The 25,795-nt window shown below is 36.5% G+C and overlaps 2 protein-coding genes across 2 annotated transcripts; one reads left to right on the top strand and one right to left on the bottom strand.

Moving 5' to 3' along the window:
- Positions 1-2,342: 2,342 nt before the first annotated feature.
- LOC131483838 (olfactory receptor 9K2-like) lies at positions 2,343-3,320 on the bottom strand. Its single transcript, XM_058682223.1, has one exon. It carries the CDS (start codon positions 3,303-3,305, stop codon positions 2,343-2,345), a length of 963 nt encoding a protein of 320 aa, XP_058538206.1. The 5' UTR covers positions 3,306-3,320.
- A 17,318-nt stretch (positions 3,321-20,638) lies between these two features.
- LOC131484009 (olfactory receptor 9K2-like) lies at positions 20,639-21,592 on the top strand. Its single transcript, XM_058682304.1, has one exon. The coding sequence runs from the start codon at positions 20,654-20,656 to the stop codon at positions 21,590-21,592; it is 939 nt and encodes a 312-aa protein (XP_058538287.1). The 5' UTR covers positions 20,639-20,653.
- Positions 21,593-25,795: the final 4,203 nt, after the last annotated feature.

Raw genomic sequence — 25,795 nt, 5'->3', positions numbered from 1 at the left:
ATGGCAGTCAGCTCTATTGTTAGGGTCTTTTTTTTTCTCAGTTTGATAAAGGATTACTAATATCATTGGATGAAGATTTAAAAAGTTAGGATCCTCTCTCATTTCAGGTTTATTCCAGAGTGTTACTTAAGGGTATCTGCATCTTATTCATAGGGAGGGTTAGTAAACTGTGCCTCTTTCAACCTAAACATGTTTCTGCTTCCTCTCAGGAGACACAAGACACAGTGAGTCCTGTATTTTCCCTAGTGATCTGCATTTTTAAAAATGTGGTTGAAGAGATGACATTTGTTAAAATATAAGAGAGGATTCTTAGAGAAAGACATGGGTAGAGAGATGAATAGATACAGCATTTGATGCTTAGATAACTATTTTGCATTTAATTGGGGAATGAGCTAGATGAGTGATGGGTATTAAGGAGGGCACTTGTGATGATCAGTTACTGACTTCTACTCCTGAAACCAATATTACACTGTATATTGGCTAGTTAAAATGTACATTAAAAAAATAGCACTAAATAGAAAAAAAAATAATTGGGGCTTCTGTTGCCTTTTTGATCATTTTACAATTTTTTCCCTTAGTTTTCTGCAGAGAGAAAGGTAAAGACTGAAATAACAATGTAGGAAGTGTTTCTCAAGCTCTGTCTATGGAAATGAAAACAGATATGCTTGGAGAGTTGGAGACACATCATGGCAAAGAGGGAAGGCAGAGGGGCAGAGAAAGTTAGTGTCTTCCTCTCTCAGACGTAATATGAATAGTGTTGAGAGCAGGAGGAAAGGACAAATCTGATTTGGATTTAACAAACATATGAAATTTACATAATTCAATCATTCAAGTGACTCTATGGTGGAGATTCTCTTATACACCCCATTTTTCAGGAAGAAATAACAATGCGGAGATACTATGTAACTTACCCGAAGCTACAGGGGCAAAAACAGAATTTGAAAGCTCTGTCTGACACCTGAGCTTATTTTCTTAATTCTTACCAATGAACTATTCTTACCCTTATATTTCCTTCCTCATTATGAGGTAGCATTTCTCCAGCACAGATGCTCAACCATTAGAGTCATTATTCACTTCTAGGTCATTCTCATGCGATCAACCAGCAATCAGTATTCAGCTTACTTTACCTTCCATTCTAAAGGTCATCTCTTTCTTCACTGTCCCTAATAAGACTCCCTCCATTAGAGCCACCATAACCTCTTGGATGACCACACACTTTCTGGGATTACCGTCTTCTCCCTATGAGTATTTATCTTCCTCAAAGCTACCAGTATGATTTTCATATAATGACACTTTGAATACAATACTGTCTTTCTAAAAATCCCCAGTGCTTACCCCCGTCTACAGAATAAAGGTCAGCTTCCTTGGCGTGACATATATGTCAGGAAATCTGTATGATTTCCATGAATTTCCCTTTAAGTCTCATGCTTCACTCTTTGTCTTGTGTGTTACAAATCACTTATAAACCACATGAAGTTCACCATAGAGTTATTTTCTTCATTTGCACAGAAAGCTATTTATTTCATTTGGCTTAATGCTATTTGTTTTAAAATGTGCTTAGGAAGTGTTCTGTGACCATAGAACCACTCACCTTTAGAAACTACACTTTCTTTGTATTTTCCATAAGTGTCTTTTTCACTGGACTAATATATGGCAGTTTAGTTCTCTATAGCTATTTCCCCCGGATTTCATGGTGAGCTAGGACTGAAATTATTTATACATAGGGAATTTCATAGCACAAGAAGGCATCAAAATTCAATAATTATCAATGTGATGAATTAACTCTCACTAGGCCATATATAACAAAAAAATGAATTGTCTTTATTTCTGGTTCAGTTTCATTACAGTTGTCTTGTGAAAGGGAGGATTTGTAAGAATAATTGATCTAAGTCAGAGAAACCATTAACTAAGTGTTTCACTCACTCAGTTCTTACACAATTGAATGACTCACATGTCACCCTTAGGGTGACCTTATATCATAAGGTTATCTACCAATTATACACATTATATAATTATACACATTATATAATATTTGTTACTGACTCAAGATAGAAAATAAATCCTAACATCATCCTTAGAGAGCCAGCAGCAAATTTGGAATATATTTTCCTTAAAATAAATTACATGGCAATCATTGTCTTTACTCAAATGAAGGTGAAGTATGGAGAAAGCTCTTCCACCCCAAAATCAACAGCTAGGCAAAATATAGACCAAATGTATTCTTCAGCTATAGGTACAAGGGATTCAAAAAATAAACTTTCTAAAATTGAGAATTTCAAAATCATTGGGTGCATTCTTTGCATCGATGCCTCCCAGACTGCCATAATGCCCCTTCCTTTCAGTTATGTCACTGTTAAGATAGAATTAAACAAAAATATTTTTTTCCCCAGAATCTTTCTCAGAGCTTCTTTGACATCTTTGTTTCTCAGAGAGTAAATCAAAGGATTCAGCATGGGAGTGACTAGGGTGTAACATAACGAGGCCACTTTACTCAGCTCAGGAAATCTGTCAGGAGTGAGATACATAAAAAACACAGCACCGTACAGCACACTCACGACTCCCAGGTGTGAGCTGCAAGTGGAGAATGCTTTCTTACGTCCCTCAGAGGAGCGTATCTTGAGAACTGTGGACACAATATACAAGTAAGAAATAATAATAACTATGATGGTAGGCAAGATGATGATGCTCGATAAGAAAAAGGAAATCATCCTATAGATGAAGAAGTCAGAACAAGATATCCTCTCAAGTGGGCGAGTGTCACAGTAAAAGTGGTCAATGGCCCGAGAACCACAAAAGGACAGAGTAAATACCATGCTTGTCTGAAGAACCGAGCTGATGCAGCCACAGATGTAAGAACCAGCCACCAACTGAGTGCAAAGACGTGTTGACATCTGGGCAGAGTAGAGGAGTGGGTTGCAGATGGCAATGAAGCGGTCATAGGCCATAGCTGCCAGGAGAAATCCCTCCGCCACGATGAAGAGGGCAAAGAGAAAGAGCTGGGTCACACAGCCTGCAAAGGAGATGGACTTGCTCTCAGACCAGAAGTTGATCATGGCCTTGGGTGCAATAACAGACGAATAGAAGAGATCAATGAAGGACAGGTTGCCTAGGAAGAAATACATGGGTGTGTTCAGCCGGGGATCGGTCATAATAATGGTCATCATCCCAACATTCCCTAGGAGGATCATGGCATACACAAGCAGAAAGATCAGGAAGAGGAGAATGTGGAGCTCGGAGCGGACCCTGAAGCCTACAAGGATGAAGTCAGTCACTTCCGAGTGATTGTCTGTTCCCCTGTCACCCATGGCAGAAACCTGCTGAAAGAGACAAGGAAAAAGGAACCAATGAAACCTGTGCTTTGTTTCTAGTGACACAAATACTTTCTTAAGTGTGGAAAAAATTAATTATATCTTAATTAAATATTGTATATGAAACCATGTTAATGTCATGAAGAATCAGGAATTTGGATTAGATAATACAAGGTCCATGAGACTGTTTTTCTGTTAAGCAGTGAAAGAAGTTAATGGGTTATTGTATTTTAGGTCATAATTTTGCTGAGTATTCACCAAGAAAGTAACATAATATATGGTCTAAAATTCATCACTTTTTGAATTTCTATTCCTAATATATTCATTGTTAAATAATTAGCTTTACCTAAAGTAAGAATGTAACCTAAAATGCAGGGAATACGTATAATCTGTATGATAGTGCTATAGCCATCATGATTCACTACCCGTGTCTGAATCATTAAAAGACAGTACAAAATATATTTAGAAATATTTTTACCTTCTTTTATGTACAATCTTTGTTTTCCATTATTACTGTGTCATCTCTAAAAATGGAATAAAAATCATAAGTTATTGGTATGTTAAAATTAATAACATCAAAATAATCACTAAACCTAGATATCATTTTCTAATGCTCTTTCCAAATCTATGTTCATTTTCTCAGGTCAAGGATATTCCTCCCAAATAGATGCATTTTTGTTGCCTTGTTATATATATTTTACTTCCATTAGTAGGTGTGTGAATTAATGTATTACAGATTCACTTAGCCATTTTCTTTGAAGCAGAGAAGAAGCTGATAAACATTTTAATCCTCACATGACAGTGAATAACTTCTATCAAAGCTGTGTCCATTCAAGGGCTGTCACTCTTTAGTCAGGGAAAGCCAATTAAGGAATATATATTAAAGGAGAGTTCCTTTCTTGTATTCTATTATGCCTTATATATCTTAAAATGAGGACAATGGGATGACCAGGGATATTTGAGGACCATAACAACCTTCGGTCTCCAGAGTCCATGATCACTTGGTAGAATATCAACAGTACTTACTTTACTTCTGATACCTTTCTGCAGGATTTTTCCACATGGAGGTTTTGTTCATCCTCTGTGATGGATTCCATTGGGAGAGGAGCAATCATAAAGTCAATTATGGAGACAGAAGTGCAGGCTCAAGGGCTGTTGTCCATGAGGACTGCAGTAACCTCAGACATAAGCAAATAATCTAATAATAGTCCATATGTGAGGAGCTTTTCTTCTCTGGTTGTGTGTATCCTTTGGGAAATTTCTCTGGACTTTATTTTCTTCATTGACAAGGAAAGACGTTCCGGTAATTATCATAGCATAGATATCGGTAAGCATAAGGAAACAGATTTAAAGTTTGTGCTATTTAAGTTTAAAACGAATGAATATATTAAATCATCATAAATTACATCTGCTATGCTTTAAAAAGAGATAGAAGTTAACTCCAAATTATGATTTACCTGTATTTCCTGATGTCGATGTGCTTCATGCCATGACAAATGCCCTCTAAGTCACAGTCAGATAATGTTTTGCTAATTCTAAGCTTTCTTATATGTAAATACTAAATATTTTGAAAATATAGTGGAAGAAATGATAATTTAAAAAATATTCTAAGAATTCTTAGCATGAAATTGTATAAGAGATCATGATCTGTATTTAAAAATCCTCAATAATTATGTGTGACTAAAAAACTACAGTAAGACCAAAGACATAATACTCTATTTAATGAAACAGCGTATTATAATTATGCAGATGCCATTTTCCCCTGAAGATTTCCATACTTTAATTATAATTCTACTTTTAGAAAATCTTTTTTATTTAAAAATTATTTCTAGAATTATCTGGATTTTTTTTAGTGTGTACATAGCAAAACATATGGGCCCAGCGCTTTCCTTTATTATAATGCAGCATTAGTAAAAGTTTGGTAAGTGTAGGAAGAGTAAATAGTTCAAGTATCTTAAACTGGAAATTATTAATGAAGGTGAATTGAGGCCTGTGAAGTTTGGAAAGGCTGGAGGAATTTCTGGGTGACACTCTAATAATGACCCTTAGAGCAATATAATAAGATTCACGAAGATAGGCTACCATCGGAGATACAATGTAAAAATACTGAACCTTAACTCTGGTCCAGAGATCAGACACATGGAAGCAAAAAGATGTCACTGCTTCTTCATCCATCAAAATAGCTTCTTTAAGGAAGTTGGGGACTCAACAATGCCGCAGAAAATAGCCCATATGTTCCCACAACCTTCCTAAGGTGACATTTCCATGGTAGAAAATGTTGAAATTTTCTACCAAATTCTGAGTTTGTGTGGATCTCATTGGTAGAACAAAATCTGTGCCAGGAACTATAGTATTAGGAGACATTTAAACTTTCCAACATCTCCAAGGGGAAAGCACATGTGGTAGAGCTTCGCTATCCAATTGATCAAATGTACCAGAATCCAATTCCTTAAACTGCCCACGATGGCATTAGCAATAAAAACATGCTAGTGCTCAAAATACATAAGAACACTTACTGCCATTCTCTACTCTGATGGGACGTAAAGAAACCCTCTACAGATTCAACTATTGGAATCATTCAGTGTGTGTTCTTTGATGATGGTCAGCTTAATATAGAAATCAGTTAACCATTAGATAATTAGTTGAGAAAGGTCTAATGGCATGGACATTAAAGATACTCCCTAAAACTCAATAGATCGAAAAGAACAAAATTAAATTTTGACTAACTTTGAACTAAATAGTTATGTGTAAACTTTTGCAATTCAGTGAATGAAGTACTTAGAGGGATATATACAAAGCACTATAGGTAAAGACTATAAACAAGAAAAACAGGAACAACTGGATTAATCTTCTATTTTAATATAGTGAAAGAGAACATAGCAAGTCAAAAAAAATGAGAGTAAAATTTACAGGTGAAAAAAATCATGAAACAGAAAAATATCGATAATATAGGATATTCACATGGCTTAACATTTTTTTTTCTACTGGCTATTTTAGTATGTCTTATTAAGTTTTTAATTTTAATTCCAGTATAGTTAACATACATGTCATATTAGTCTCAGGCGTACAATATAGTGACTCTTCAATCGTGTACCTTATTCAATGCTTATCATGATAAGTATACTCTCTAATCCCCTTCCTTTATTTCCAGGATCTCTCCAGTCACCTCCCCTCCTCCCCTCTGGTAACCATCAGTTTGTTCTCTGTAATTAAGAGTTTGCTTCTTGGTTTCTCTCTCTCTGTGTCTCTTTCCTTTTTCCTGTGGTTGATTTCAAGCTTCATAGCATTGTGGTCTGAAAGTATGCATGGTATAATTTCAATTCTTGTAAACTTATGAAGGGCTGTTTTGTGACCCAGTATATGATCTATCTTGGAGAATGTTCCATGTGCACTCGAGAAGAAAGTATATTCTGTTGCTTTGGGATGCAGAGTTCTAAATATATCTGTCAAGTCTATCTGATCCAATGTATCATTCAGGGCCCTTGTTTCTTTATTGACCGTGTGTCTAGATGATCTATCCATTTCTGTAAGTGGAGTGTTAAAGTCCCCTGCAATTACCACATTCTTATCAATAAGGTTGCTTATGTTTAAGAGTAATTGTTTTATATATTTGGGGGCTCCGGTATTTGGCGCATAGACATTTATGATTGTTAGCTCTTCCTGATGGATAGACCCTGTAATTATTATATAATGCCCTTCTTCATCTCTTGTTACAGCCTTTAATTTAAAGTCTAGTTTGTCTGATATAAGTATGGCTACTCCAGCTTTCTTTTGGCTTCCAGTAGCATGATAAATAGTTCTCCATCCCCTCACTCTCAATCTAAAGGTGTCCTCAGATCTAAAATGAGTCTCTTGTAGACAGCAAATAGATGGGTCTTGTTTTTTTATCCATTCTGATACCCTATGTCTTTTGGTTGGGGCATTTAGTCCATTTACATTCAGTGTTATTATAGAAAGATACGGGTTTAGAGTCATTGTGATGTCTGTATGTTTTATGCTTGTAGTGATGTCTCTGGTACTTTGTCTCACAGGATCCCCCTTAGGATCTCTTGTAGGGCTGGTTTCGTGGTGACGAATTCCTTCAGTTTTTGTTTGTTTGGGAAGACCTTTATCTCTCCTTCTATTCTAAATGACAGACTTGCTGGATAAAGGATTCTCGGCTGCATATTTTTTCTGTTTAGCACACTGAAGATATCGTGCCAAGCCTTTCTGGCCTGCCAGGTTTCAAAGGAGAGATCAGTCACGAGTCTTATAGGTCTCCCTTTATATGTGAGGGCACGTTTACCCCTTGCTGCTTTCAGAATTTTCTCTTTATCCTTGTATTTTGCCAGTGTCACTATGATATGTCGTGCAGAAGATCGATTCAAGTTACGTCTGAAGGGAGTTCTCTGTGCCTCTTGGATTTCAATGCCTGTTTCCTTCCCCAGTTCAGGGAAGTTCTCAACTATAATTTCTTCAAGTACCCCTTCAGCACCTTTCCCTCTCTCTTCCTCCTCTGGGATACCAATTATGCGTATATTATTTCTTTTTAGTGTATCACTTAGTTCTCTAATTTTCCCCTCATACTCCTGGATTTTTTTATCTCTCTTTCTTTCAGCTTCCTCTTTCTCCATAACTTTATCTTCTAGTTCACCTATTCTCTCCTCTGCCTCTTCAATCCGAGCTGTCGTGGTTTCCATTTTGTTTTGCATTTCGTTTAAAGCGTTTTTCAGCTCCTCGTGACTGTTCCTTAGTCCCTTGATCTCTGTGGCAAGAGATTCTCTGCTGTCCTGTATACTGTTTTCAAGCCCAGCGATTAATTTTATGACTATTATTCTAAATTCACTTTCTGTTATATTATTTAAATCCTTTTTGATCAGTTCATTAGCTGTTGTTATTTCCTGGAGATTCTTCTGAGGGGAATTCTTCCGTTTGGTCATTTTGGATAGTCCCTGGAGTGGTGAGGACCCGCAGGGCACTTCCCCCATGCTGTAGTGTATAACTGGAGTTGGTGGGCGGGGCCGCAGTCCGACCTGATGTCTGCCCCCAGCCCACCGCTGGAGCCACAGTCAGACTGGTGTGTGCCTTCTCTTCCCCTCTCCTAGGGACGGGATTCACTGTGGGGTGGCGTGGCCCGTCTGGGCTACTTGCACACTGCCAGGCTTGTGGTGCTGGGGGTCTGGCGTATTAGCTGGGGTGGGTAGGCAAGGTGCACGGGGGCAGGAGGGGCAGGCTTAGCTCGCTTCTCCTTAGGTGATCCACTTCAGGAGGGGCCCTGTGGCAGCGGGAGGGAGTCAGATCCGCTGCCGGAGGTTTGGCTCCGCAGAAGCACAGAGTTGGGTGTTTGCGCGGAGCGAGCAAGTTCCCTGGCAGGAACTGGTTCCCTTTGGGATTCTGGCCGGGGGATGGGCGGGGGAGATGGCGCTGGCGAGCGCCTTTGTTCCCCGCCAAGCTGAGCTCTGCCATCCGGGGGCTCAGCAGCTCTCCCTCCCTTTGTCCTCCAGCCTTCCCGCTTTCTGAGCAGAGCTGTTAACTTATGACCTTCCAGACGCTAAGTCGCGCTTGCTGTCGGAACACAGTCCGTCCGGCCCCTCCGCTTTTGCCAGCCAGACTCGGGGCTCTGCTTGGCCGGCGGGCTGCCCCTCCACCCCGGCTCCCTCCCGCCAGTCCGTGGGGCGCGCACCGCCTCGCCGCCCTTCCTACCCTCTTCCATGGGCCTCTCGTCTGCGCTTGGCTCCGGAGACTCCGTTCTGCTAATCTTCTGGCGGTTTTCTGGGTTCTTTAGGCAGGTGTAGGTGGAATCTAAGTGATCAGCAGGATGCGCGGTGAGCCCAGCGTCCTCCTACGCCGCCATCTTCCCTCAAGTCCTCAGAGGTCCAAGTTTCAAAAGCAGCTCCCCACTCACCAGCTGGGGGAGCTCGAACAGATAACTCAACTTCTACGAGCTTCAGTTTCCTGGACTCTAGAATGGGCTGGGGTATTTCCGCAGTGATTCAACATCTGATTCAGTCACAGAGGCCACGAGGCAGTGCTGTAAGTTGTATCTCTGCCTTTCATGCACAGTTTTCCCTGCACCGACGCAGCGGTGAGATGCCAGGGAGAGAGCTCTTTCCTTTTTCCTTTGCTATTTATTTTTGTTTCCTTAATTTCACATATACGTGAAATCATATGGTATCTGTCTTTCTCTGACTGAGTCATCTTGCTATCTCCATTATCCTCTCTAGCTCCGTTGATGTCATTGCAAATGGCAAGATCTCATTCTTTTTTATGGCTGCATAATATTCCATTGTATATTTAGACCACATCTTGTTAATCCATTCATCTATCGATGGACACTTGGGCCACTTCCATAGTTTGGCTGTTGTAAATAATGCTGCAATACACATAGGGTGTGTGTCTTTGAATTAATGTTTTTGTATTTTTGAGTAAATACCCAGTAGTGTGACTGCCAGATCAGAGTGTAGTTCTATTTTTAACTCTTTGAGGGAACTCCATACTCTTTTCCATAGAGGCCGCACCAGTTTGCATTCCCACCAACAGTGCATGAAGGTCCCTTCATGGAGAACTGCATCCTCACCCACATTTAGCCATTCTGACAGGTGTGAGGCTGTCACATGGCTTAACATTGATTCTCAGAAAGACTAGTGAGATGTGTAAAACCCTAACCAATATAACAGTGGAAAAACAGCAACATTAAGTCACAAGTATCAGGAAAGAAAACGGGATAGCACTACAGACAGATACTCCTGATATTAAAAAATATATACAGTTGACCCTTGAATAACATGGACTTGAGCTGCATGGGTCCACTTCCATGCACATTTTTTTTTTCAACAAATACAGTACAGTGCTGTAGATGTACTGTCCCTTCCTTATGATTTTCTTAATAACATTTTCTTTTCTCTAGCTTACTTAATTGTAAGAAAACAGCATATAATACATATAACACACAAAATGTATGTTAACCAACTGTTTAGGTTATTAGTAAGTCTCTGGTTGTCAGTAAGCTATTAGCAGTTTCATTTTTAGGGAGTCATGAGTTATATGCAGATTTTCGGCTACATAAGAGTTCTGTGTTCCCGACTCCTGGTCAAGGGTTCAACTGCATAATAAACAATATTTTTACCAAAAATTAAGGATTTGTTAAAGTAAAAAAAATTGAAGAGATCAGGGTGATGTATGAAGGAGAAACATACATTTTTAAATGTCTACTAAAACAATTGCATTTTTATTAACAATTTTCCCATGAAAAATGATTCTCTTGTAATTGGCTCCACTAGTGTTTACTACTAAACATTTAAGAAAGAAACGAGACCATTGTTACAAACCCAGGAACGATCATAAAGACAATATTTCCTAGCTGTATTTATGAGTCTCTCATAGTTATAATTTAGAAATTAAAATACAAATTATAGGTGTGTCTATCTCATAAATTTCACTCCAAAACCCTTAAACAAAAATAAATAAAATATAGCAATATATAAAGAATAGTAAGCTCTCACTGAAATGTCTATTGACACTACAAATATAAATATCTTTTAGTATTTAAAAAATAATGAATTTAAGGTATTTACACATCTAGTCATTTTTTGTGAATTTTTCTACAGTAAAATTATTAAACACCTGCTATGAAATATATTAATTAAATGAATATTGTATTGGTTAAATGAAAAATAAATATATCAAGGGACAAAATAACCTGTCCAAAAATAAACATATATATTGATATATATGTGTAAATAAGCCTATCTGTCTATCTATGTTCAAATAACTTTTGATTCTGTGTTTTTTACGTTTGTTTGTTTATTTTGAGAGAGGGAAAGAGAGAATGTCAGCAGAGGAGGAGCAGAGAGAGAGGTAGAGAGAATCCCAAGCAGGCTCTGCGTTATCTGTGCAGAGCCCGATGTGGGGCTCGAACTCACAAACTCACGACCTGAGCCCAGGTCAGGAGTTGGACACTTAAGTGAGTCACCTAGATGCCCCTGTTCAATCCACTTTTGAAATAGGTGCCAAGGGAATTCAATGACAACACATTAGTTTTCTACAATTGGTCCTAGAAAAATGGGCTTCTCTAAGCAAAAGTCTGAAGCTTACATATTTCACGAAGTACAAAAGACAACTCAAAACAACTTCTTCCTAAATATGAAACCTGAAGTTTTATAATTTCCATCAACTGGTGAGTCTGTATATCTGTGCAATGACCTACTACTCCAGCAAACAAGGAATAAGCCAATGATATATACAAGTACATGGATGAATCTTAAAAGTTCATTCAAGGTGAAAAAAGGGACACTCAAAAGCTACCAACTATATGATTCTTGTTCTGTGACAATACAAAATAAACAAAACCATAGGACAATGTGGGTTTTTCAAGGGCTGTGGGTGAGGAGTAGGGATTGACTACAAAAGTACATCAGGAAATGTTTGGAGTCATGAAGATATTATTTATTTTGACTTGTCAAATTTATAAAAGCATGCGGCTGAAATTTACTGTTCGCAATTTAAAACCCTAAACCTGACCCAAAACCCCCAGGAAACAAAACAAAACCATAGTGTAATTTTGGTGGTGTGAAAAGTCAGTATAGTTGATGTGTCTTTTGAGATCTATATTTTTGGGGGCAGAAAACTGGGAGTTTCTGTTTTAGTCTGGTGTTTGCTGTGTTAGCCTGGGAAGTGGATGGATGTAAATAGTTTTTAGTTATTTTAATTAATTAATTAATTAATTAATTATTTAAATTTATATTTAATTTTTTAAAATTTATATCCAAATTAATTAGCATATAGTGCCACAATGATTTCAGGAGTAGATTCCATACTGCCCTTTACCCATTTACCCCATCCCTCCTCCCATAACCCCTCCAGTAACCCTCCGTTTGTTCTCTATATTTATGAGTCTTTTCTGTTTTGTCCCCTCCCTGTTTTTATATTATCTTTGTTTCCCTTCCCTTATGTTCATCTGTTTTGTCTGTTTGAGTCCTCATATGAGTGAGGCCAGATGATTTTTGTCTTTTTCCGACTAATTTCACTTAGCGTAATACCCTCCAGTTCCATCCACGTAGTTGCAAATGGCAAGATTTCATTCTTTTTGATTGCCAAGTAATACTCCATTGTATATATATACCATATCTTCTTTATCCATTCATTCATCAATGGACATGTGGGCTCTTTCCACACTTTGGCTATTGTTGATAGTGCTACTATAAACATTGGGGTGCATGTGCCCTTTCAAAACAGCATACCTGTATCCCTCGGATAAACACCTAGTAGTGCAATTGCTGGGTCATAGGGTAGTTCTATTTTCATTTTTGAGGAACCTCCATACTGGGTTCCAGATTGGCTGCACCAGTTTTCATTCCCACCAGTAGTGCAAAAGTGTTCTTCTCTGCATTGTTGCCAACATCTGTTGTTGCCTGAGTTGTTAATGTTAGTCATTCAGACAGGTGTGAGGTGGTGTCTCATTGTGGTTTTGATTTGTATTTCCCTGATGATGAGCGATGTTGAACACTTGGAAAAATTATTACAGTGTGAACATTAAATACAGGCATAAATTCATTTTGAAAGCCTCTAAAAACATGACCACCAACATATATATCTGATACATTTCTCACCAAAATTACATTTGGAATGAAAAGTTCATTATTTTATAATACTGCTAAATAATATTTCAATTTAAAGCATTTAATATTTGTTTTGGAAAGATTTATAGGGATTTTATCTTACCAACAATGTGAATGTTAGAATCAACTTCTTTGGAGAGGTTTTTGTCAATAAAGGTTTTATCCTCTTATTTCCCTCCTTCTCTCTGCTGTCTTCCTACTTAGCTTCTATTATACTTACCACACATATAATATATATTTGTTTAGTTAACATTTGCATGATGTTTTTCCACATTCCTGTGTTTCACTTTTGCATTTCTGCTTACTTGGTATAGTCTTACAAGGGCAAACTTGTATAGCTTCATTTCTTTACAAATTGATCTAATAAATAATTTGTAATCAAATAAAATCAGTTAATTTTCACTTCATGATAGTATTGTGTTAAGTCTGTTTGAAAAAACAATGTAACTCATTCCATGAAAGTACAGTGGTAAGAAATAGATGACTGCTCGCAGAGAGTCTCAACAATGAGCAATCAGGTAGGAAAAGTCTCTACTTAGAGACTATGTATGGTAGAAGTCTTTACATTAACCTATATATCGGACCAAGCCGGAAATCAGGAAACTAAAGTCAAATCCACTTACCCACTATGTAGTTAGACTCATAACTGTTGTTCCAAGACAGACATTCTTGTTAGTGATATATTGGAGCTGAGGAGATCATTGAGTGCAGGAACCAGGCTTGGACACATTTTTTACAGTTACCTGCCAGAGCCTTTTTTTTTTTGGACATGGATGTGGGAGGGAGAGCCTGCTGTGAAAGAGGCAATGGACAGATAAATATAGTATGTAGATATGCTAATAAAGGAAAGCTAAGGCATAAATGAGTCATATGTCATTGCTTCCAAGACAGTTTCTGAAGTTTACAGCTCACAGTGTTCAAGTTGCTAAGTTTCCTGTTTTCTTCATGTCAGTAGAAAAGACCATTTTTTGTATCAATTGAAAAAATATGATTATAAAAATGAATTTTTTAAATTTGCCTTTATAGACCATGGTTTTTGTTTTTAAATATGATTGGAAGAAATAGGGAAAATTTCAGTGAAAGATATTCTTCTCTTGGTGAAAAAAAGATTTTTGGGATACTAATTAAGATTCACATTTTTACTTATTTAACATAAAATAAATTTTGTATATGTATATATATTTCATAAGCTTTCTATTGTATAGCCATTTGCATTTTAGTACATGTTCTTAGTTATTTCTAAAATAACTTTGCACTTCCCTGCACAGATTATTCTTTTCTTGAAGGGTGAGAAAAGGGAATAGCCCAACGTTCAGGGTAAGTTTTGGGAGGCAAAGTTTATTATTAATTTTTCTTTTATTTTTGGTTCTAATACAACTCTGGGTGTTATTCAGGATTTGTTTGCTTTTCCTGTTTAAAGTTATTATTTTCCATAAAAGCTTTAGATGTGCTGTCACCTAAGATCATTTTTAAAAAATATTTAACTCTCCAGACAGCCTGTCTATGCCTGTATTGTCTTATTCATTTTCTATGTTTCAGAGGTTTAAGAGTTTTAAAAAGAAATGATGTTTTCTGAGGGTTTGCCAATTAATTTAATATGTTAATGAACTTACTAAAATCTTTTACCTGCATAATTGCTGGGTGGTAATAATTCCTACTTTCCATCATGTGTCCTCTTTGTTGTCATAAGATGTGCATTTTTTTTGGCTTCTGCCTTTACTTGACAGATGCTAACTTTTAGTATGTATAAATTCACATTGTGTAAAACTAAAACATAAGGTATATCTGCTCAGTGTTAAGATACATCAATTAAACTGTTTTGAATCTTGCAGAAAAAGAATACATTTTGTGTCCTGAAATTGATTATATTAAAATGATATTTGGGGCATCTGGCTGGTTCAGTCAGTACAGCATATGACTCTTGATCTTGATCTTGTCAGTTTGAGCCCCATGTTGGATGTAGAGATTATTTAAAGAATAAAATCTTGAGAAGGGGCAAGATGGTGGAATAGCATCAACACCAAACCATCTTGCACACCTAGAAAACTGATCTGAAGGTTACCTCAACGATCTGCACAACCTGAACCACAGAACTTGCCAGGTATATGGTGGGGAGAGGTGAACTGGGGAAGAGAGAAGCCATGAAGGGTAGGGAGCTGTTTTTGCTTGCAGAGAGAGGATGGAGAGAGAGGGGAGAGTACAGGAAAGGCACTCCCCCTGAAAGCAACTGGAGAAAAAGAGAAAGAGTGGAAAACACATAAAAGAATTAACAAGAAAGAAAGAAAGAAAGAAAGAAAGAAAGAAAGAAAGGTAAAAGGAGAGGATTTGGATACCATTAAGACTCTTATGAACAGGGGAGCACAGAGTCTGAAACTCTGCAGCTCGATAACCTGGTAGAGCTCTGGTGGGAAAGTGAGTCTCCAGCAGCAAACAGTGAGGTCCAAGGGGTCCTTGTGACACACAGGGAGAAGTGGCTCCCATGATGTGAAAGCATTTGGTAGAGGCTGTGTGGCCTCCCCAAAGGCCAAGGACCCACCCAACAGACCAAGGATGTTATGAGGTGGTGAAGCCTGGCACCAGATGTTGATGTGATGTACCATAAGCCCTGAAATGCTGCTGCTACACAATCCCACAAAGTTTTCAGAGGGGGGGGGGGGCTGGCACTGGTCTCAGTCTCTGGGCATCTGCAATGGTGTGGTTCCATGAGCATTCCTGGGGGTGGCCCAGCACTAGTCATTGCTTGGTGAGACCCTCCCCAAGAGGGTCTGAGTGGGTTGAAGATGCAGGGCCCTCAGAAGTGAGGGGTTTGGAAATGCAGCCCCATCTGAGATAAACTTGGGAGGAAGGTGCTGCCTGGAAGGTGATGACTTGGTCCCTGACAGGGTAGAAGCAGAGAGTGGATAGAGGTGGGAGACAAAGGAGGGGTGCTTGATTGCCAGTTGGTGAGAGCACAGAGTTCTGAAACCAGAGACTAGGTAGTTGTATGATGAGATTTTCACCTTTTCTGTGTATGTGCATACACATGTACCAGTGCCACAGTGATCCACCCTAGTGGGCTAAGCAGCACCCTCTAGTGAAGAATGGAGCCGTTACACCAAGCCCCATCCAAGGGTGTAAACAGTGCTCTAGAGAAACACCACAAGTCTCACTGAACGCCTAGTTTATGGATTATAAAGTGCTTCAGAATTTGACTTCTAGGGGGAGTGATGTAATTTCAGTGGTATTCCATTTTGTTTTCTGGTCCATCTATTCAATTTTTTCTTTTTCTTTTCTTTTCTTATTCTTGAATACAGAAAGAGAAAAAAAATTCTATTTTCCATTTTTATAAAACATATTTACCTTTCATTTTTCTCCACTCTATTTTTTACTTTTTTTGAAACATTTTTCCATTTTATTTGACTTTCATCATTTCATTTTGTCCTATTTTATTATTTATTTAAATTTTCATCATTTTCATTTTTCCATTTTTTCCCCCTTTTCTTCTATTCTATCAAGTTTCTTTCAACAACCAGACCAAAAAACACCTAGTATCTAGCATCCATTATTTATTTATTTTTGTGTTGTTTTTTATTTTTATTATTTATTTTATTAATTCTTTTTCTTCCTCCAAAATGATGGAACAAAGGAATTCACCCAAAAGAAAGGACAGGAAGCAATGACAGCCAGGGACTTGACCAACACAGATACAAGAAGATGCCTGAACCAGAATTTAGAATCACAATAATATAAATACTAGCTGGGGTTGAAGAAAGCATAGCATCCCTTTCTGTGGAAATAAAAGATGTAGAATCTAGTCAGGACAAAATTAAAAATGTTATACCAGAGATGCAATCTCAAATGGGTGCCAGGGCAGCAAGGATGGATGAAGCAGAGCTGTGAATCAGTGATATAGAGTACAAATTGTGGCGAATACTGAAGCAGAAGAAAATGAAGGAAACTAAGGCAAATGATATAAGAATTAGAGAACTCAGTGACTCATTCAGAAGGAATAACATCTGCATCATTGGGCTCCCAAAAGATGAAGAGAGAGAAAAAGGGGTAGAAGGTTTATTTGAGCAAATCACAGTGGAAAACAGGGTGGGGGACAAAACAGAAGAGACTCATAAATATGGAGAACAAACAGTGGAAAACTTTCCTAACCTGGCTAAAGACACAGGCATCAAAATCCAGGAAGCACAGAGAACTCCCATTAGATTCAACAAAAACTGACCATCAATAAAGCATCTCATAGTTAAATTCACAAAACACACAGACAAGGAAAGAATCATGAAAGCAGCCAGGGGAAAAAAGTCCTTAACCTAAAGAGAAGACAGATCAGGTTCACAGCAGACCTATCCACAGAAACCTGGCTGGCCAGAAAGGAGTGGCAGGATGTATTCAATGTACTGAATCAGAAAAATATGTAGCCAAAAACTGTTTATCCAGCAAGACAAATATGAATATAGCTTTTGATTGGAGCGTTTAGTCCATTGACATTTAGAGTGAGTTCTGAAAGATATGAATTTATTGCCCTTGTGTTACCTGTAGAGTTTCTGGTGGTGTTCTCTGGTCCTTTCTAGTCTTTGTTGTTTTCGGTCTTTTTTTGTTTGTTTATTTCATCTTTTATCCCCACAAAGAGTCATATTTGTCTATTTCATGAATTTTTATCCGTATTATTTACTTTCATTTTTTCTGTTTTGACTTGTTGTTTTTTCTTTCACTATATTAAAATAGAAGATTAGTCTAGTTGTTCCTGTTTTTCTTGTTTATAGTATTTACCTATAGTGCTTTGTATATATCCCTCTAAGTACTTCTTCTTCTGTATTGCAGAAGATTAGACATAACAAACTGTACTATTTAGTTCAAAGTTAGCCAAAATTTAATTTGATTTCTTTTTGATCCGTTGAGTTTTAGGAAGTATCTTTAATGTCCATGGCAATAAACTCTTCTTAGCTAATTATCTAATTGGTTATTGACTTCTATATTAAGCTGACCTTCATCAAAAAATACACACTGAATGATTTCAACCGTTGAATCCATGGAGGGTTTCTTTATGCCCAACTATGGCACATGACAGTAAGTGTTCTTACGTATTTTGAGCCCTAGCATATTTTTATTGCTAATGCCATTGTGGGCAGTTTAAGGAATTGGATTCTGGTACATTGTATAGACTGGATAGCCAAGTCCTATTCCATGTGCTTTCTAATTGGAGATGTTGGAAAGTTCAAATGTCTCCTGCTACTACGGTTCTTGGCACAAAATTTGTTCTACCAATGAGATCCCCACAAACTCAGAATTGGAAAGGGTGAAGTGAGGTGGGGATCAACTTTCTGGTCCTTTTGACATTTTCTATCAAGGAAGTGTCACCTTTGGAAGCTTGTGAATACATGTGGGTTATTTTCTGAAGCATTGTTGAGTCCCCAACGTCCTAGAGAAGCTGTTTTGATGGATTAGGAAACAGTGACATCTTTTTGCTTCCATGTATCTGATCCATAGACCACAGTTAAGGTTCTTTATTTTTAAATTGAATCACCAATGGTGGCCTATCTCTGTGAATTTTTCTATATTGCTCTAAGAGTCCTTATAAGAGTGTCACCCAGAAATTCCTCCAGCCTTTCCAAATTTCACAGGCCTCAATTCACCTTAATTAATCATTTCCTGTTCAAAATACTTAAACTGTTTGCTCTTCTTACACTTACCAAACTTCTACTAATACTGTATTATAATAAGGAAAAGCTCTTGTCCCATACGATTTGCTATCTACACACTAAAAAAAGTCCAGAATAATTCTAGAAATAATTTTTAAATAAAAAAAGATTTTTCTAAAAATAGAACTGTAATTAGGTTATGGAAATATTCAGGGGAAAATGGCATTCGTATAATATTAGTTTCATTATATAGAGTATTATGTCTCTTGTTTTACTGTAGTCTTTAGTCACACATAATTATTGAGGATTTTTAAATACAGATCATGATCTTTTATACAATTTCTTACTAAGAATTTTTAAAATATTTTTAAAACTATCATTTCTTCCATTATATTTTCTAACTATTTACTATTTACACATAAGAAAGCTTAGAATTAGTGAAACTTTATCTGGCTTTGTGACTTAGAGTACATTTGTCATATCATGAAATACATCGACATCAGGAAGTACAGGCAAATCATAATTTGGAGTTAACTTCTACCTTTTTTTAAAGCATGGTAAATGTAATTTATGACAATTTAATATATTCATTCATCTTAAACATATATATATATATATATATATATATATATATATATATAGCACAAACGTTTAAATCTGTTTCCTTATGCTTACCAATATGTATGCTATGATAATTACCAGAAAGTTTTTCTTATCAACAAAGAAAATAAAATATAGAGAAGTTTCCCAAAGGAAACACACAACCAGAGAAGGACAGCTCCTTATATTTGGACTATTATTAGATAATTTGCTTATGTCTGAGGTTACTGCAGTCCTCATGGACAACAGCCCTTGAGCCTGCACTTCTGTCTCTGTAATTGACTTTATGATTGCTCCTGTCCCAATGGAATCCGTCACAGAGGATGAACAGAACCTCAATGTGGAAAACTCCTGCAGATAAGAAGAAAGTAAGTACTGTTGATATTCTACCAAGTGATCATGGACTCTGGAGATCCAAGGTTGCTATGGTCCTCAAATATCCATGGTTATCCTATTATCCTTATATTAAGATATATAAGGCATAATAGAATACAAGAAAGGAACTCTCCTTCCTTAAGGAGATCAGAACAGAAGTCTGTTCTTCTGTTAAGTCTGTATTTATGACTTAAGTCTATATTTATATATATATGTCTCTATATATATGTCTATATTATATATATATATATATATATATATATATATATATATATATATTACTTATGTCTGTTTTCTCTGACTAAAGAGTGAAAGCCCTTGAATTGATGCAGCTTTGATAAAAAGCTATTCATTGTCATGTAAGGACTGGAATGGTTATCAGCTTATTTCTCTGCTTCAAAGAAAATAGTTAAGTTAATATGTAATATATTAAATCACACAACTAGCAAGGGAAAGAAAATATATGTAATAAAGCAATAAAAATGCATTTATTTGGGAGGGATATCCTTGAACTGAAAAAATGAACATAGGTTTGGAAAGAGCTTTAGAAAATGATATCTAGGTTTAGGGATTGTTTCGATGTTATTAATTTTAACATACCAATAACTTATCACTTTTTATTCCATTTTTAGAGATGGCACAGTAATAATGGAAATCAAATAGATGGAGGTAAAAGAAGGTAAAAATATTTCTAACTATATTTGTTACTGTCTTTTAATGATTCAGACACTGACAGGCAAGTGATGGCTATAGCACTATCATACAGGTCATATGTATTCCTTGTATTTTAGGTTATATTCTTTAGGTAAAGACAACTATTTAATGATAAATATATTAGGAATAGAAATTCAAAATGTGACTAACATTAGACAATATATTGTTACTTTCTTGGTGAATGCTCAGCAAAATAGTGATCTAAAATAAAATAACCCCTTAACTTCTCTCACTGCTTAACAGAATAACAGTCTCATGGACCTAGTATTACCTAATTCAAACTCCTACTTCTTCATGACATTAACATGGCTTTGTATGCAATATTTAATTAAGATATAACTAATTTATTTTACACTTAAGAAAGTATTTGTGTCACTAGAAACAAAGCCCAGATTTCATTTATTTTCCTTGTGCCTTTCAGCAGGTTGCTGCCATGAGTGAGAGGGGAACAGACAATCACTCGGAAGTGACTGACTTCATCCTTGTAGGCTTCAGGGTCCGCTCTGAGCTCCACATTCTCCTCTTCCTGCTCTTTCTGCTTGTGTATGCCATGATCCTTCTGGGTAATGTTGGGATGATGACCATTATTATGACCGATCCCCGGCTGAACACACCGATGTATTTCTTCCTAGGCAACCTGTCTTTCATTGATCTCTTCTATTCGTCTGTTATTGCACCCAAGGCCATGATCAACTTCTGGTCTGAGAGCAAGTCCATCTCTTTTGCAGGCTGTGTGACACAGCTCTTTCTCTTTGCCCTCTTCATCGTGGCGGAGGCATTTCTCCTGGCAGCCATGGCCTATGACCGCTTCATTGCCATCTGCAACCCACTCCTCTACTCTGTCCAGATGACAGCACGTCTCTGCATGCAGTTGGTGGCTGGTTCCTATTTATGTGGCAGCTTTAGCTCAATTCTTTTGACCAGTGTGACATTTACTTTGTCCTTTTGTGCTTCCCGAGCCATCGACCACTTTTATTGTGATTACCGTCCACTTCAAAGGATTTCTTGTTCTGATCTCTACTTTCTTAAGGTGGTTTCTTTTTTCTTATGCAGCATTATTATTTTGCCTACCATAATTGTCATTATTGTGTCCTATATGTATATTGTGTCCACGGTTTTAAAGATAAGATCCACTGAGGGACGTAAGAAAGCGTTTTCCACTTGCAGCTCTCACCTGGGAGTCGTGAGTGTGCTGTATGGTGCTGTGATTTTTATGTATGTCATCCCTGACAGATTTCCTGAGCTGAGTAAAGTGGCCTCGTTATGTTACACCCTAGTCACTCCCATGCTGAATCCTTTGATTTACTCCCTGAGAAACAAAGATGTCAAAGAAGCTCTAAAAAAACTTCTAAAGAAAAATCCTATTCTTTGATTATTATCTCTTTTTCTCCATGGATACATGGGTTTTGTATTTCTTTCATACTCCTTTTGACCATTAATAACATTCATTCTATTAAACATCATAAATATATTAGCAGAACCTTTTCCTGGTGAGATACCTGGGACATTGTTCATCCTGATATTGGAGATGTCCTGGATATCAGAGAAGCATTTTTCAAGATTTCCCTTCCCATTATCTCAAATAACATTCTATTTCACAGTATTGATTCGTATTTACTTAATGGCTTGCTGCAGAGCACGACTTTTATATGTTAATATAGTGTATAAACAGTTTTGTGAGCTGTTTGTTTTGGGCTTTCTCCTTGCTTTATAACATAATCTCCAACATTGACAAGAATGTCCAACTTTTTTTTTTTTTTGAGCAGCAGGTAAAAATTTATTAGAATATAAGATTAGAAAGGTAGAATAGTAAGAAAGCTCTCTTTACAGAGAGGGAACATTCAGAAGTGAATTCCCCTCCAACTTATTTTTTAAAATATTATGTTTTCTAATTATATAACTACTTTGTTTTAGCATGTTATATAGTTATTGAATTTTCATTTTGAATCAAGTATCTGAAATGTATTATATTAGGAGGAAGTAATAATAAAATACATATAATAATAAATAATAACAAATAATCTTAGCTATAAAGATTAATTTGGGAAATTTTATATCAAATTAACAGGCAGTGTAGCGTGTTCTGAGACATTGCTAATTGCTAAATCCTAATGTAAAGAACCAAAATGGTAGAGAGAGAACTACAAACATTTTTGAGCAACCAGTGACTCAGTTTGGGTTTTCATACATTGTTTCCCTGGGTTAATTATTGTGAAGAATATTTAATAAAGGTATAGAGCAAGTTAGCCATTAACATTGTGTGTTGTCCAAAATTTACTCATCTATACCTGTGAATATTCACTTATTTGATTAATTTATTGGGTGTGTAATATGTCTTGTGTAGGCTCAGGTCTAAATAATCTTATTCTTTAGGGAGCTTATAGTCCAGTGTGAGAATCACATCCTGCATGCAAAACCAATCCAAATCCACAGAATTTTATGCCGAAGATAAACATACAGATTACAAAGTAGGGTGCTTGAGAGGGTGTCCTGACAATTAGGGAAAGTCTTTAGACTGTATTGAAGATCTATTTAAAGGGCTAAGTTTGGAGGCAGTACACTACTATATCAGTTCATGTTATTGATGTGGGCTTGAAGTATACCAATGTAATTGAAAAAAAAAGTTTATTTGGAAAAAATTGTGGGTTAAGTACACAAAACAAAGTAACTGCTTAGTATGAGAAGAGTACACCAAGGAGGTGTGTCTCATAATTTTTGGTCTTGTATGATGTTTCTGGTGATGGTGCCAATGGATAAAAAGTAAAGGAACTCTTAGCAAAGTAGGAATAAGGGAGCATTTCCTTAACTTGAAAAAGAACATCTATAAAAACCATTATATTTAATGGTGATGAAGTAGAAGCTTTCCCAGTCACATAGGAATAAGGCAAAGATGTCCCTCCTCACCACATCTCTTCAGCACCCTTTTGGATGTCTTAGGTAACGTAATAGACAAAAAGGACGTAAAAGTATTATGGACTGAATGATGTCTTCCTAAACTCATATGTTGAAGCCCTAACCTCCAGTACCTTGGTATGTGACTATATTCAGAGATACAGCCTTCAAAGAAGTAATCTAAATAAGGCTGTTACAGCTGGGTACTAATATAGTTTGGCTGGTGTGTTTATAAGAAAATATTAGGACACACATAGAGACATAGAGGTGCATATGGACTCAGAGGTGACCATATGAAGAGGGAACAAGAGGGCAGATGCCTGCAAGTCAAGGACAGGAGCCTTAGAATATTTACTTATGGCACCCTGATTCTGTACTTCCAGTCTGCAAAACTGGGAGAAAAATATTTGGTGGTTAGGGAACCAAGTCTTTGGTATGTTGTTATGGCAGCCCTAGCAAATTACTATAAAGCATTATGCAGAAATGAAGAATACATCAATCTTTGTTCACAGGTGACATTTCTCTATGTAGAAAATCTGAAAGAATTTCCCAAATACCCTCCTAAAACTAGTAGGAAATATAGGAGTGTTTCAGGATACATGGTTACTATACAAAAGTTCATTGCTTTCTATATACTAGCAATGAGCAAGTAGAATTTAAAATAAAAAACACAATGCTATTCATATTGTCACTTTTGCTAACAAAATACTTAGGTATAAATTTCACAAAATATGTATAAGATCTCTAGGAAGAAAAGTATAAAATTCTACTGGGAGAAATCAAAGAAGACCTATATAAATGGAGAACCACTGAATGTTCGTAGAGAGGAAGGCAATATTGACAAGATGTAATTTCTTCTCAACTTGCTCTACATATTCAATGCAATACCAATAAAAACTCTAGCAAGTAACTTTTTTGTTATTGACAAACTATATATTTATATATTTATTTATTTATTTTTCTTTTCTCTTTTTTTTTGTTTTTTTTTTTTTTTTGACAAACTATACATTAAAAATGAAGTTATATGAAAAGGTAACAAGCCAGAATAGCCAACACAATATTGAAGGAGAAGAACAGAATTGGAGGACTGATGATACTACACAACTTCAATTATACACAACTACACATCTACACTAATCCAGATAGTGTGGTATTGATGAAAGAATAAACAAATAGATAACTGAATAGAACAGAGAAACTAGAAATAAAGCCACATCGATAGACTCAACTGACCTTTGCCAAAGGAGGAAAGCAAAGAGGATACAATGGAGGAAAGACAGGATGTTCAATAAAGAGTACTAGAACACCTGGACAGCCACATGCAAAACGGTGAGCATAGACAAAGACTTTACAGCATTCACAAAAATTAACTCAATGGAGCCATAAATTTAAGTGTAAAACACAAAATTACAAAACCCTTAGAAGATAATTTAGGAGAAATCTGGATGACTTTGTGTTTGGTGATGCCTTTTTAGATACAATACCGGGGCATGATCCATGAAAAGCATAACTGATAAATTGAACTTCACTAAAATTATAAAATTATGCTCTGCAAAAGACATTTTTAGCAATTAAAAAGAAAAGACATAGTCTCAGGGAAAATATGTAGAAAAGATATATTTAACAAAGGTTATGCAAAAATGCAAGGAGCACTTAATACTCAAGTATAAGAAAACAAACAACCCTATTAAAAACTAGACAATGACTTTAACAGACACCCCTCAAGGAAGATATGCAGGTGGCAGATAAACATATGAAAACATGTTCCATACCATATACAATGAGGGAATGTAATGTAAAACAACAATGGGATACCACTATGCACCTATCAGAATAACCAAAATGCAGAATACCGACAACATCAAATCATTGCATGTGGAATGACAGGAACACTTAAGCATCACTAGTGGGTAATGCAAAATAGTACAGCCACTTTGGTAGACAGTTTGGCAGTTTCTCACAAAACTAAACACATTCTTACTGATCTATGATCTACCAAGTATGCTGCTTGGTATTTATCCAAAAGAGCTGAAAAGGTATGTCCATACCAAAATAGCACATGGAAATTTACAGCAGCTTTATTTATAATTGCCAAAATTTGGAAACAACCAAGATTTCTTTCAGCAAGTGACTGGATAAATAAACCATGGTATATTCAGGCAATAAAATATTATTTAGTGCAAAAAAAACACCCCACATTGAATTATCAAGCTGTGAAAAGACCAGGAGGAATCTTAAATACTTATTACTGAGTGAAAGAAGCCACTCTGAAAAGAATACCTATGTATGAGTCCAAATATGGCATTCTGGAAAAGCCAGAACTATAGCGTGAGGAAAAAGATAAGTGGTTGCTAGGGCCGTGGGTGGAGGAAGAGATGAACAGCGGGGTAGAAAAGATTTTTAGGGCAAAAGATTGTATGGCTCCATCATTATGGATACATGTCATTTATATTTGTCCAAACCCATAAAATATACGATACCTAGGGTGAAACCTTAGGTAAACTGGATTTTGGATGATGATAGGTGTCACCATAGGTTCATCACATACCAATCTGGTGAGGAATGTTGGCAATGGAGGAAGGTATGTATCTGTGGGGGCAAGGGATATCAGGTAAATATCTCTGTACCTTAAACTTCTCTAAAATGTAAAGTCTTAAATAAAAAAGAAACAAAAAGAAAGAAC

This window comes from Neofelis nebulosa, chromosome 8, assembly GCF_028018385.1.
Source record: "Neofelis nebulosa isolate mNeoNeb1 chromosome 8, mNeoNeb1.pri, whole genome shotgun sequence".
Lineage (NCBI taxonomy): Eukaryota > Metazoa > Chordata > Mammalia > Carnivora > Felidae > Neofelis > Neofelis nebulosa.
Note: the sequence above shows the minus strand (reverse complement) of the source record. Positions and strands in the feature narration are given on the sequence as shown.

Bases quoted from the DNA above. Each gene is read 5' to 3' on its own strand.
- LOC131483838 (XM_058682223.1), bottom strand. From the start codon at position 3,305: ATGGGTGACAGGGGAACAGACAATCACTCGGAAGTGACTGACTTCATC.
- LOC131484009 (XM_058682304.1), top strand. From the start codon at position 20,654: ATGAGTGAGAGGGGAACAGACAATCACTCGGAAGTGACTGACTTCATC.